The 13,150-nt window shown below is 50.9% G+C and overlaps 1 protein-coding gene across 6 annotated transcripts in view; it reads right to left on the reverse strand.

Annotated features, from left to right (window-relative positions):
* Positions 1-13,150, reverse strand: part of LOC137340998 (WD repeat-containing protein 38-like) — a 63,383-nt gene that overhangs the window by 35,913 nt on the left and 14,320 nt on the right. For 5 of the 6 annotated variants that reach the window (XR_010966935.1, XR_010966934.1, XM_068003808.1 and 2 more), the window contains exons 2-7: positions 11,368-11,598; positions 9,957-10,139; positions 7,989-8,111; positions 5,945-6,091; positions 4,722-4,802; positions 2,964-3,176 (exon numbers count right to left, since the gene is read on the reverse strand). Coding sequence is in view for 4 of the 6 variants with exons in the window: in XM_068003808.1 (XP_067859909.1) it covers positions 2,964-3,176; positions 4,722-4,802; positions 5,945-6,091; positions 7,989-8,111; positions 9,957-10,139; positions 11,368-11,505 (885 nt within the window). In the remaining 2 variants the exon portion in view is untranslated. The remainder of the gene's footprint in view (positions 1-2,963; positions 3,177-4,721; positions 4,803-5,944; positions 6,092-7,988; positions 8,112-9,956; positions 10,140-11,367; positions 11,599-13,150) is intronic. The other variant, XM_068003807.1, reaches the window with a different exon arrangement.

The raw sequence follows: 13,150 nt of genomic DNA on the forward strand, positions 1-13,150 counted from the left end.
AGAAGAACGAGAGGTGATCTCATCAAAACATATAAAATTCTAACAGGAACTAGACAGACTAGATGCAGGGAGGATGTTCCTGATCGCTGGGGAGTCCAGAACCAGGGGTCACAGTCTCAGGATACAGGGTATGCCATTTAGAACCGAGATGAGGAGAAATTTCTTCACTCAGAGGGTGGTGAACCTGTGGAATTCTCTACCACAGAAGGCAGTGGAGGCCAAGTCATTAGATGTATTCAAGAAGGAGATCGAAATATTTCTTAATGCTAAAGGGATCAAGGGATATGGGGAAAAAGCGGGAACAGGGTACTGAGTTAGACGATCAGCCATGATCAATTTGAATGGCGGAGCAGGCCCGAAGGGCCCAATGGCCTACTCTTGCTGCTATTTTCTATGTTTCTATGTCTCATGTGACTGGGGAGGTCTCCTGTCTGAAGATTACCAAGAATCCTGTGAATGAGCTCAGGTGTCACAGTGCAGTTTTTAGCGAGTTGTTGTGAGATAGATTATGATCTGATCTTCAGGTGCTGCCTGAAAGGGCGGGTGAAACAGATTCAATAGTAACTTTCAAATGGGAACTGAATATATATTTAAAAAGGAAAGATTTGCAGGGCTATAGGGAAAGAACAGGGGAATGGGATTAATCAGTAGCTCTTTCAGAGAGCCAGCACAGTCACGATGGGCCAAATGGCCTCCTTCTGTGCTGTATGATTCTATACCACGTGCTCTGAGATTTAAAGGGGCCTCCTCGACACAAGAGCATTTTTTGACAAACGTTTTTCTTTCTGTTCTTTAAACTGTGATGATGTAAAAATTGTCCCAGAAAAGCAGCTCTCACCGTCTCACTCGTGTGTGACCTCTCTGCGATGAGTCTCCTTGAAGCACATTCTGGGGGTGATTTTAACCAGTGGGAGCCCTCTAAAGTCAGTCATTTAATTTTGCGTTGGGGCCTCTCTCCCAGCGCCCGGAGTGAGTGTCGGGTGTCCTGCATTGAGGGGGTGCGCCTGAAACCGACAGTACAGGGAGCTGGCACTCAAGGTGTTTCACCCATCACATTATCAGCACCACCCCCCCCCCCGACCCCCAAAACATCTGAATCCTTCAGACGTTTAACAGTGATGGAGAATCTGTGAGTGGCTTCAATCCGTACCTCCAGGGTCCCGTCATCTCAGGCCGACCACCCGGTTATTATTGCACAGGACCCGAGCGGGCTGCGTGGTCACTGATTGTGCTCCCTGACCAGCTCAACACCACATTTATACCAGAATAATCCAGCCTGGTTCAATCCGGCACAGTATCCACAAAACCAGGGCAAAGCTGGGAAGTCCAGGTGTCAGCACTCTCTCCCCTCTGAGGCAGAAGGTCGTGGGTTCGAGTCCCACTCCAGAGACTTGAGCCCAAAATCTAGGCGGACACTCCCAGTGCAGTACTGAGGGAGCGCCGCACTGTCGGAGGGTCAGTACTGAGGGAGCGCCGCACTGTCGGAGGGTCAGTACTGAGGGAGCGCCGCACTGTCGGAGGGTCAGTACTGAGGGAGCGCCGCACTGTCGGAGGGTCAGTACTGAGGGAGCGCCGCACTGTCGGAGGGTCAGTACTGAGGGAGCGCCGCACTGTCGGAGGGTCAGTACTGAGGGAGCGCCGCACTGTCGGAGGGTCAGTACTGAGGGAGCGCCGCACTGTCGGAGGGTCAGTACTGAGGGAGCGCCGCACTGTCGGAGGGTCAGTACTGAGGGAGCGCCGCACTGTCGGAGGGTCAGTACTGAGGGAGCGCCGCACTGTCGGAGGGTCAGTACTGAGGGAGCGCCGCACTGTCGGAGGGTCAGTACTGAGGGAGCGCCGCACTGTCGGAGGGTCAGTACTGAGGGAGCGCCGCACTGTCGGAGGGTCAGTACTGAGGGAGCGCCGCACTGTCGGAGGGTCAGTACTGAGGGAGCGCCGCACTGTCGGAGGGTCAGTACTGAGGGAGCGCCGCACTGTCGGAGGGTCAGTACTGAGGGAGCGCCGCACTGTCGGAGGGTCAGTACTGAGGGAGCGCCGCACTGTCGGAGGGTCAGTACTGAGGGAGCGCCGCACTGTCGGAGGGTCAGTACTGAGGGAGCGCCGCACTGTCGGAGGGTCAGTACTGAGGGAGCGCCGCACTGTCGGAGGGTCAGTACTGAGGGAGCGCCGCACTGTCGGAGGGTCAGTACTGAGGGAGCGCCGCACTGTCGGAGGGTCAGTACTGAGGGAGCGCCGCACTGTCGGAGGGTCAGTACTGAGGGAGCGCCGCACTGTCGGAGGGTCAGTACTGAGGGAGCGCCGCACTGTCGGAGGGTCAGTACTGAGGGAGCGCCGCACTGTCGGAGGGTCAGTACTGAGGGAGCGCCGCACTGTCGGAGGGTCAGTACTGAGGGAGTGCTGCACTGTCGGAGATGCTGTCTTTTGGATGAGACGTTAAACTGAGGCCCCGTCTGCCTTTTCAGGTGGATGTAAAAGATCCCCCGACCACTATTTTGAAGAAGAGCGGGGGGAGTTCTCCCCGGTGTCCTGGGGCCAATGTTTACCCCTCAACCTACATCACTAAAAAACAGATTATCTGATCATTATCACATTGCTGTTTGTGGGATCTTGCTGTGTGCAAATTGGCTGCCGTGTTTCCTACATTACAATAGTGACTACACTTCAAAAAAAGTACTTCATTGGCTGTAACGTGATTTGGGACGTCCTGAGGTTGTGAAAGGCGCTGTATAAAAGCAAGTTCTTTCTTTCAGTGCCCTGGCTCGAGCTGTCTGCCTCTAACCAGTTGTCTCAGTGATGTGGCGTCAGTTACTGGTTGTTAGGGGCCGTCACTAACTATATATTGAAAGTGCCTCAATCATTGACCATTCCTGAGGTAAGGGAGTGTCTATAAAAGCTCGTGGTAAAGATGCTGAAGGTGACCAGTGTCGAAGCGACAGTGCGCCCCTGACCTTTCGGTCACCCACCTGGTGCGTTTTGAAGTTGATGACGTGAGCACTGCCAGTCCCACTGCCGCCCGCAATCACCGTGTCGGAGCAACAAAACCTCGCAGCGTACAGGAACTCGCCCTGAGCCTCACTGGCCGGGAACGGCAGTGTTTTCTCCACCTTCAGATTGCGCAGGTCCCACAGCTGCAGAGAGTTGCGGGCGGCCCAGGATCCCGTCACCATCTTGTTTCCCTGCGGGGCAAAGGAAAAGGGTCTTTATTCTGAAGACAGAGCAGCAGCTCCATCAGTATTCCTGTCACAGCCCAGAACCTACTTTAACATCCATTGTTTTAAACGCCTCTTTCTGCTGCTGCAATCGTGAAGATTTATGGTGGTGATTCCCCAGTTTGCATTCGTTCGACCGGTTCCACTGTTTATTGCAATGCGGAGTTGACTGTCTCCCAACATCAGTGGGTTAGTCAGGGATCAGGAGCTGCCCAAGTATTCGGGCTCTGCAAGGTGTCCAGAGAAATGTCGTTTTTGACAGAGAGGGAAAGACAGACAGACACACACACACACACACACACACACACAGAACAGGGGAGAGAGAAAGAGAGATGCACATACACTGAAAGACAGAGAGGGAGACACATACACACACACAAAGAGACAGACAGAGCGAGACTGACAAACAGAGAGAGGGAGAGCGTCAGAGAAAGACAGACATCAGATAATAGGAACACGAGGGGAGAGACACAAAGACAGCAAGCAGTGCAGGAGAGCAGGAAATTGCAAAAGGATAATGACAGAGTGAGTGGACCAAACTGTGTCAGATGGAGTTCAATGTGGGAAAATGTGAGGTCATCCACTCTGGACCAAAGGAAGACAAATCAGAATATTTTCCAAATGGTGAGAAACTGGAAACTGTGGAGGAACAAAGGGGTTTAAGGAATGACTAAAAGCTTGTGATACAAAAAGGCGAATGGATTGTTGGCCTTTATCTTGAGGGGGCTGGAATACAAAGTGATGCTTCAGTTGTACAGAGTCTTAGTCAGACCCCACCTGGAGTATTGGGTTCAGTTCTGGGCACCGCATCTCAGGAAGGATATATTGGCCTTGGAGGGGGTGCAGTGCAGATTCACCAGAATGATAACAGGACTCAAAGGGTTAAATTATGAGGACAGGCTGCATGGACTGGGCTTGTATTCCCTCATGTATAGAAGATTAAGGAGTGATCTAATTGAGGTCTTTAAAATGATAAAGGTTAGATCAAGAGAAACTATTTCCTTTGTTGGGAGAGTCCAGAACAAGAATAATCTTAAAATTAGAGCCAGGCCGTTCAGGGGTGAAAATCAGGAAACATTTCTTCACACAAAGGGGAGTGGAAATCTGGAACTCTCTCCCCCAAAAGGCTGTGGATGCTGGGGATCAATTGAAGCTCCCTGTCACTGACTGTATCTCTACTGATGTTAATCCCTCTCCCTCACACTGTCTCTCAGTAACCCCTCTCCCCCAGCGCCCTGTGTTACTGACTGTATCTCTACTGATGTTAATCCCTCTCCCTCACACTGTCTCTCAGTAACCCCTCTCCCCCCAGCGCTCTGTGTTACTGACTGTATCTCTACTGATGTTAATCCCTCTCCCTCACACTGTCTCTCAGTAACCCCTCTCCCCCCAGCGCCCTGAGTTACTGACTGTATCTCTACTGATGTTAATCCAGTTTACGCCTCCTTACGTGGGCTGCACGTGTTTGAGAAGCACAATCAAGTTACAATCACCCTCTGAACCACCACTAACCTGGATATCGATGCCGGATCCACAGATGTGCGGCCCGTTGATTGCTCTCCGAGCCCCTTTCGCCATCCGCTTGTCCCAGACCTACGGGAGAGAGAGAGGAGTCGGAACACACATCAGTCTCATTCTGAGGACAAGACCAGACTCCGATGTGAGGAGCGGAAAATGGAGTTCATTTGGTTTTGGCTCCTCATTCCCTCCTAATGGTTCCGGCCGTTTCGAACTGTACTCTGGACAGCAGTGTTAAACCGGGAGGCGGGAGAGAGGCTGAGCAAAGCAACTGATCTCTCTCCCTCCTAAAGGGTATATGGATAAGTGTCACTGTCAGTTTGTGTCATTTATCCTCTGAGTCAGAAGGTTGTGGGTTCTAGTCCCACTTGAGCCCATAATCCAAACTGAGACTTCAGTCCAGTACTGAGGGAGCGCTGCACTGTCGGAGGGTCAGTGCTGAGGGAGCGCCGCACTGTCGGAGGGTCAGTACTGAGGGAGCGCTGCACTGTCGGAGGGTCAGTACTGAGGGAGCGCTGCACTGTCGGAGTACTGAGGGAGCGCTGCACTGTCGGAGGGTCAGTACTGAGGGAGCGCTGCACTGTCAGAGGTTTGGTCTTTTGGATGAGACATTAATCCGAGGCCTCATCAGCCCTCTCAGATGGACATAAAAGATCCCACTGCCACTATTTCGAAGGACAGCAGGGGAGTTCTCCCCGGTGTCCTGGGGCCAATATTTATCCCTCAACCAACATCACTAAAAAATAGATTATCTGGTCATTTATCTCATTGCTGTTTGTGGGATCTTGCTGTGCGAAAATTGTCTGTTGCGTTTCCTACATTACAACAGTGACTACACTTTAAAAGTACTTCATTGGTTGTAAAGCGCTTTGGGACGTCCTGAGGTTGTGAAAGGCGCTATATAAATGCAGGCTCTTTCTTTCTCGAAGAGTTTAAGCATTACTTGGATTTAAGATGGGAAATTTAGCAAATATCGAAAACTGGTCAATAAACCCGATGGGGCATTGGGTTAGTAAGCTCCTGTATCAGCCCTGAGTATAAATCCAGGCTACACTGATAGGCGAACATCTCCTCTGCCCTCTCTGCTGGGCCATTGCGACCCTGAGTTTGGGGCACTTTAGCCCACGGAGCAGGAATCCACCACTCTGCGCATATTTCAGCCCAATGGCGGTCTGGTGTATTGTGGAAATCGCAGGACCCGTGTGTGAGCTGCTCACCATCAGGGAACGGTCCCAACCCCCGGTGATGAACAGGTGATAATCGTCCGGGTGAAACTTCAGAGCAAAGATCCGACTTGTGTGGCCACTAGTCACTGATTGATCATCTCCAGATGAGTAGTCAGGAGCCTTGTACATGTTGCACAACTGAAAGGGAAGAAAGAGAAAAGATCCCAGGCTGAAATCCCATCACAACCAACGGCCAACAGAGCTTCAGAAAACCAACAGACGAAATAGTCAGGCAGCAAAAGACCAGGGGGTCCATCAAGCCTGCCCCATACCATGCTGGCCAGAGCATCAGGACTAAAAACTCCCTCCCTCCCCCCCACCCTCCCCGCAGCCATGTGATCTCCTGGGGGAGGCAAAAACAGAGAAAAACAACCCAGGGCCAAAAAATATTCTGGAAAATTCCTCTCTGACTCCCCCTCATGTGATCGAAATCAGTCCAGGATGATCACACAGACCAAGTGCTATCCATAAAGACTGCTGGTGATGCAATCTCTGCCCCAGCCAGCTCCCTCTTGAAGGCAAAGCATGTGGAGACTAACACCTGCTGAGCCTGTCCGGCGTAAGAGAGGGGGACCAAGAGGGGTCAATGAATCGGCACTGAATCTTCCCTTTGTACAACTTGGGGCTGTTAGTAGGTTACTGCAGTTATACAGTGAGACCTTGGTGAGACCACATCTGGAGTATTGTCTGCAGTTTTGGTCTCCTTGTCTGAGGAAGGATGTCCTTGCCATGGACGGAGTGCAACGAAGATTTACCAGACTGATTCCTGGGATGGCAGGACTGACGTATGAGGAGAGATTGGGTCGACTCGGCCTGTATTCACTCGAGTTTAGAAGAATGAGAGGTGATCTCATCGAAACATATAAAATTCTAACAGGACTAGACAGACTAGATGCAGGGAGGATGCTCCCGATGGCTGGGGAGTCCAGAACCAGGGGTCACAGTCTCAGGATACAGGGTATGCCATTTAGAACCGAGATGAGGAGAAATTTCTTCACTCAGAGGGTGGTGAACCTGTGGAATTCTCTACCACAGAAGGCAGTGGAGGCCAAGTCATTAGATGTATTCAAGAAGGAGATAGATATATTTCTTAATGCTAAAGGGATCAAGGGATATGGGGAAAAAGCGGGAACAGGGTACTGAGTTAGACGATCAGCCATGATCATTTTGAGTGGCGGAGCAGGCTCGAAGGGCCGAATGGCCTACTCTTGCTCCTATTTTCTATGTTTCTATGTTAGATGCCGTTGAACATCTTCTGGAGAGTGTCTGTCAGGTTCTGTCTGGGCGGTGAATTGGACCAATAGAGATGGGTACCTCCCAGAACCTGAGAGAAACGGAGGATATTATTAAGGATGGGTGATGGGCCAAAAAACAAGAGGTCAGGAAGCACAGCAAGATCCATTCAACTTTTCCAGGGCTAAAAGGGTTAAATTATGAGGACAGGTTGCATAGACTAGGCTTGTATTCCCTTGAGTACAAGGAGTGAGTTGATTGAGGTGTTTAAGATGATTAAAGGATTGGGTAGATAGAGAGAAACTATTTCCTCTGGTGGGGGGAGTCCAGAACAAGGGGGCATAATCTTAAAATTAGAGCCAGGCCGTTCAGGGGTGATGTCAGGAAGCACTTCTTCACACAAAGGGGAGTGGAAATCTGGAACTCTCTCCCCCAAAAGCTGTTGAGGCTGGGGGTCAATTGAAAATGTCAAAACTGAGATTGATCGATTTTTGTTGGGTGAGGGGATTAAGGGTTACGGAACCAAGGTGGGTAAATGGGGTTAAGATACAGATCAGCTGTGATCTAATTGAATGGGGGTACAGGCGCGAGGGGCTGAATGGCCTCCTCCTGTTCCTATAGTCCGACACTGACATATCTGGAAAAAGGGGTTTCCAGAGTGAGCTTTGTCCCCTCAAATTTAGAAAGACTCTCCTCTTTCCAGCAGATTTTACTCAAACCGTTCCCTATACTTATGTCCCACACATTAAGCGTTCCACAGTGATGCCCCTCTGGTGATCCCTCCTGTCAGACTGGCTCCTACCTGGTTTGTTCTGCTGTCGTAGAGTCGGATACATTTGTCCTTCCCGGCTGTGGCAAAAATGCTGCCATCCAGAGAGAAATCCAAGGCGTTGATCTCATTATTCTCCTCTACAGTGAAACCCCCACCAAAAAAAACATAACAGAGAGTGAACATCAGGTTCAACAGGAACGATCAGAGCTCGACTCCCTGCTACAGTCTGATGACATGATATGATGGTGACATTAGAGAATGTCCCTGATGTTGGAAATGGTGATGAACTAAATCAAACAGTAAAACATGGAGATACACTCCCAGATTATTGAAGAGAGTGGGGTAGGGGATCTACTGGGGCTGCTTAATAGTAGATCCCTTAATCCCCTCAGATCTCTATCTGTTGCTATCTATTTCACCGTTATTTTAACCACACTACGATGGTCACTGCTCCTGAACTCTCCTCTCCTGTTTCTCCTGAGCTCAAAATCCCCAGTTCTACAGACTCTTCCTCCTCTCTGCATCCTCACTGTTAAAGACTCTTCACACAGTGTTTTCAACACCCGTTACTACCTCTTGATTTAACATCTTCTGAACTTTTTGACCTTGGTGTGTCCTGCACCAGGGGCTTGGCACTTCCTTAATTTAAAAATAAAACTTTAACTTCATTTTCTGATGTTGTTGTTTTCAAATCTTTGCACTTTTCCCTTGGCGAACAGTGTGAAGATTCTCAGGCTGATTAACAGTCTGACATGGTGGCGTATTCGTTGTTTTTGTATCTACACACTCTTCCCTTGGGGAACAGGGAGGGGTAGTGGGGGGATTCTCAGGCTGATTAACAGTCTGACAGGCTGTGCCGTGAACGCTCCACCCATGGCCGTAACTATCTTTATACCAGCTGCCTGGGGGGGGGCGCGGGGGGTTAGTCCTACACGGGGTTGGGGGGGGGGGGGCTGTTTATGGGCTCCCACGACCCATACGATGAGGGGGGGCCACCCACACCCACCAGACACGAGAATCCTGCTGGGTGTAAACAGTGACCCGATTAATCAGTTCAGTGCGTTAAACTGGAGAAACCGCTAAGGGGCGCGAGTGGATCGGCCGCCCGTTATAAACTGCCCCAATTTTCTTTCTTGGACTTCAGAGGAACTTTAGTTGAAGTTGAATTTCGCCCCCGTTTACTGCAGTGCTGGTGTTCTGGCTCTAGGGGGCTCTATCGTGCTCTGCGAGTGTGAGGCGTTACTGCCATCCAGTGGCAGAATCTTGATACTGCACTCACTCATTCTCCGACTGGTGACCGGCCCAGTGGGGCGCCTCGGGCCGGCCCAGTGGGGCGCCTCGGGCCGGCCCAGTGGGGCGCCTCGGGCCGGCCCAGTGGGGCGCCTCGGGCCGGCCCAGTGGGGCGCCTCGGGCCGGCCCAGTGGGGCGCCTCGGGCCGGCCCAGTGGGGCGCCTCGGGCCGGACCAGGGAATATCAACCATCAAATGGATACGCAGCCACATCTCATAGCGCGGGGGAGTATTGTGGCTGTATCAGTTCAATAAGATAAGGGCTTCGGGGGGTTTATATATAGAATAACAGATACCCGGGAGTGAGTTGCAGGCTGGAATCTAATCGAGGGGTTCGGGGGGTTTATATATAGAATAACAGATACCCGGGAGTGAGTTACAGACTGGGACGATTATGACACGGGGTTACGGAGGGAGTGGAAAGGTCATCGGGAGCAGGAGTTAAATAGCCGCCCCCAGGTATTACTGATTTCCTGCAGGATGCCACAGTTTAGGAGAGGTCAGTGCCCGGGATAGTCAATGGGAGGTCGGGGGTTGCAGGGAGGTGATAGGGTTACTGATGGGAGGTAGGGTCAGGGGTCGCAGGGAGGTGACAGAGATCGGGGAGGTGACAGTGTTGTCGATGGGAGGTCAGGGGTCGCGGGCAGGTGACAGGGTTGTCGACGGGAGCCCAGGTCGCTGGGTGATGTACTGCACATCTTTTCTCATTACCAGTGATGCTGACAGGATCTGAGGGCAGCTCCATATCATAGATTCTGATATTGCCGTCTGCGTTCCCCACGAACAACAGACTGTGTCGACAGGGGTGGTAGGAGAGGCACATGGCAGCCTCTTGGGTGCGGTGTCCCACAAACACATCTTTCTTCAACATTCCGCTGTCCGGCTTCAGGAGCTGGTACAGAAAAAGCAAAGCGTCATTCCGGGGAGTCGAAAAGCATCACATCAGCCCTGTAAATACTGTCCCGTCAAACACTCCCTCTACACTGCCCCGTCAAACACTCCCTCGTCAAACACTCCCTCTGCACTGCCCCGTCAAACACTCCCTCTGCACTGCCCCGTCAAACACTCCCTCTGCACTGCCCCGTCAAACACTCCCTCTGCACTGCCCCGTCAAACACTCCCTCTGCACTGCCCCGTCAAACACTCCCTCTGCACTGCCCCGTCAAACACTCCCTCGTCAAACACTCCCTCTACACCGTCCCGTCAAACACTCCCTCTACACCGTCCCGTCAAACACTCCCTCTACACCGTCCCGTCAAACACTCCCTCTACACTGTCCCATCTGTTAGTGACTATCTTATATTTATGCCCCTTTGTTTTGGACTCACCCACAAGTGGAAACATCCACTCTATCAAACCCTTTCATAATTTTAAAGACCTCTATTAGATCTCGTCTCAGTCCAGAGAATGGAACCCCAGCCTGTCCGATCTTTCCTGATAGCTGTTCTGTGATCAAGTGTCTAAACACAGAGAAACACTGCCCAACTGCATTCTGGGGTGACCCTGGGAATGTTAACCCCATGGTTTAGATCAAAAAATGTCAACAAGTGGAATTACTCATCAAACTCTGAATGCTGGAGTGAGAAGCTGGCCTTTGGCGTGTGGAACAGAGACACGGATCAGGAAGGTTATTCGCTCCATCCAATGGGGTCCCAAATTATTCCATGGGTTTTCCATTACTTGCACATCCCCAATTCCCTTCACTCCACCATTGGCGGCCGTGCCTTCAGCTGCCCAGGCCCGAAGCTCTGGAATTCCCTCCCTAAACCTCTCTGCCTCTCTCTCCTCCTTTAAGATGCTCCTTAAAACCTACCTCTTTGACCAAGCTTTTTGGTCACCTGTCCTAATATCTCCTTATGTGGCTCGGTGTCAGATTTTGTTTGATAATCGCTCCTGTGAAGCCCCTTGGGACGTTTCACCGTGTTAAAGACGATATATAAACGCAAGTTGTTGTTATTGTTACTGTACTGGGCGGCCCCATTCCACAAGCTGATCATTGGGTAACTGGGAATAGACCAGGGATCGGTGTCGGGCCCTGTCCCTCCCTGGTTGGTGCGTGTATCAGGGAGCCTGAAACGGTGGCTATGTTTGTGTAAGTCGGCAGTTTGATGGTCTGGTACCTGGATGGCGCCGTTCCCAAAGCCAACGGCCAGCTCCTTCGCGTCCGGGGAGAAGCGCAGTGCATAGATATTGTGACGATCTTTACTCAGGGCCACTTTCCTCTTCTGGGAAAGTTCACAGACCCTGTTTTCATCCATTGCACTGAGCTTCCAGTCTTCCCCCAGAATCTCATGCTTCCATCTTCAATGCCACAGCCGATTCTCCCTTCACTCCGTCCAGTGCAGCACGAACTGTGAGGGAACCAAAACAAACAGGGACAAGGGTCAGACACGCAGGGAAAGCCCACCCCTTTTGGATAGGTCCAAAGCCCACCCACCTTCTCAACAAACCCTTCTCTCTCTACAAACACTCCCAGGGCAGGTACAGCATGGGTTAGATACAGAGTAAAGCTCCCTCTACACTGTCCCATCAAACACTCCCAGGGCAGGTACAGCACGGGTTAGATACAGAGTAAAGCTCCCTCTACACTGTCCCATCAAACACTCCCAGGGCAGGTACAGCACGGGTCAGGTACAGAGTACTTTTGCATAAACAGTCCTGGAGCTTGTAACGAGAACCAGCCAGTGAGCGGTTTTGGTGGAGGAGAGGGTGGCCGATGGTGCTTGATGTGGTCCAGCCAGATGTGGCGATGGATGGCTAAACCAGTTGTTCCCCTGATATGCTCAGGTTTATGCTCCTTGGACTTGATGGAATGAATATTAAATGGTACCTATTTGACAAAGATAAATGGGTGGGAGAGGGAGTTGAGAGGTATAGCAGAGGGAAAGATTTTAAACAATTTAGGGTAGAAATTGGTTTAACATAGAAACATAGAAAATAGGAGCAGGAGTAGGCCATTCGGCCCTTCGAGCCTGCTCTGCCATTCAATATGATCATGGCTGATCCTCTATCTCAATACCATATTCCCGCTCTCTCCCCATACCCCTTGATGCCTTTTGTGTCTAGAAATCTATCCAGCACCTTCTTAAATATATTCAGTGACTTGGCCTCCACTGCCTTCTGTGGTAGAGAATTCCACAGGTTCACCACCCTCTGAGTGAAGAAATTTCTCCTCATCTCAGTCCTAAATGTCCTATCCCGTATCCTGAGACTGTGACCCCTCGTTCTGGACCCCCCCAGCCAGGGGAAACATCCTCCCTGCATCCAGTCTGTCGAGTCCTGTCAGAATTTTATATGTTTCAATGAGATCCCCTCTCATTCTTCTAAACTCGAGTGAATACAGGCCGAGTCGACCCAATCTCTCTTCATACGACAGTCCTGCCATCCCAGGAATCAGTCTGGTGAACCTTCGCTGCACTCCCTCCATGGCAAGTATATCCTTTCTTAGGTAAGGAGACCAAAACTGCACACAATACTCCAGGTGTGGTCTCACCAAGGCCCTGTATAACTGCAGTAAGACATCCTTGCTCCTGTACTCAAATCCTCTCGCATGAAGGCCAACATACCATTTGCCTTCCTAACTGCTTGCTGCACCTGCATGTTTGCTTTCAGTGACTGGTGTACAAGGACACCCAGGTCCTTTTGTACATCAACATTTCCCAATCTATCACAATTTAAATAATGCTCTGCCTTTCTGTTTTTCCTTCCGAAGTGGATAACTTCACATTTATTCACATTATACTGCACCTGCCATGTATTTGCCCACTCACTCAACTTGTCTAAACCGCCTTGAAGCCTCTTTGCATCCTCCTCACAACTCACAATCCCACCTAGTTTTGTGTCATCAGCAAACTTGGAAATGTTACATTTAGTTCCCTCATCCAAATCATTGATATATATTGT

Source organism: Heptranchias perlo, chromosome 23, assembly GCF_035084215.1.
Source record: "Heptranchias perlo isolate sHepPer1 chromosome 23, sHepPer1.hap1, whole genome shotgun sequence".
NCBI lineage: Eukaryota > Metazoa > Chordata > Chondrichthyes > Hexanchiformes > Hexanchidae > Heptranchias > Heptranchias perlo.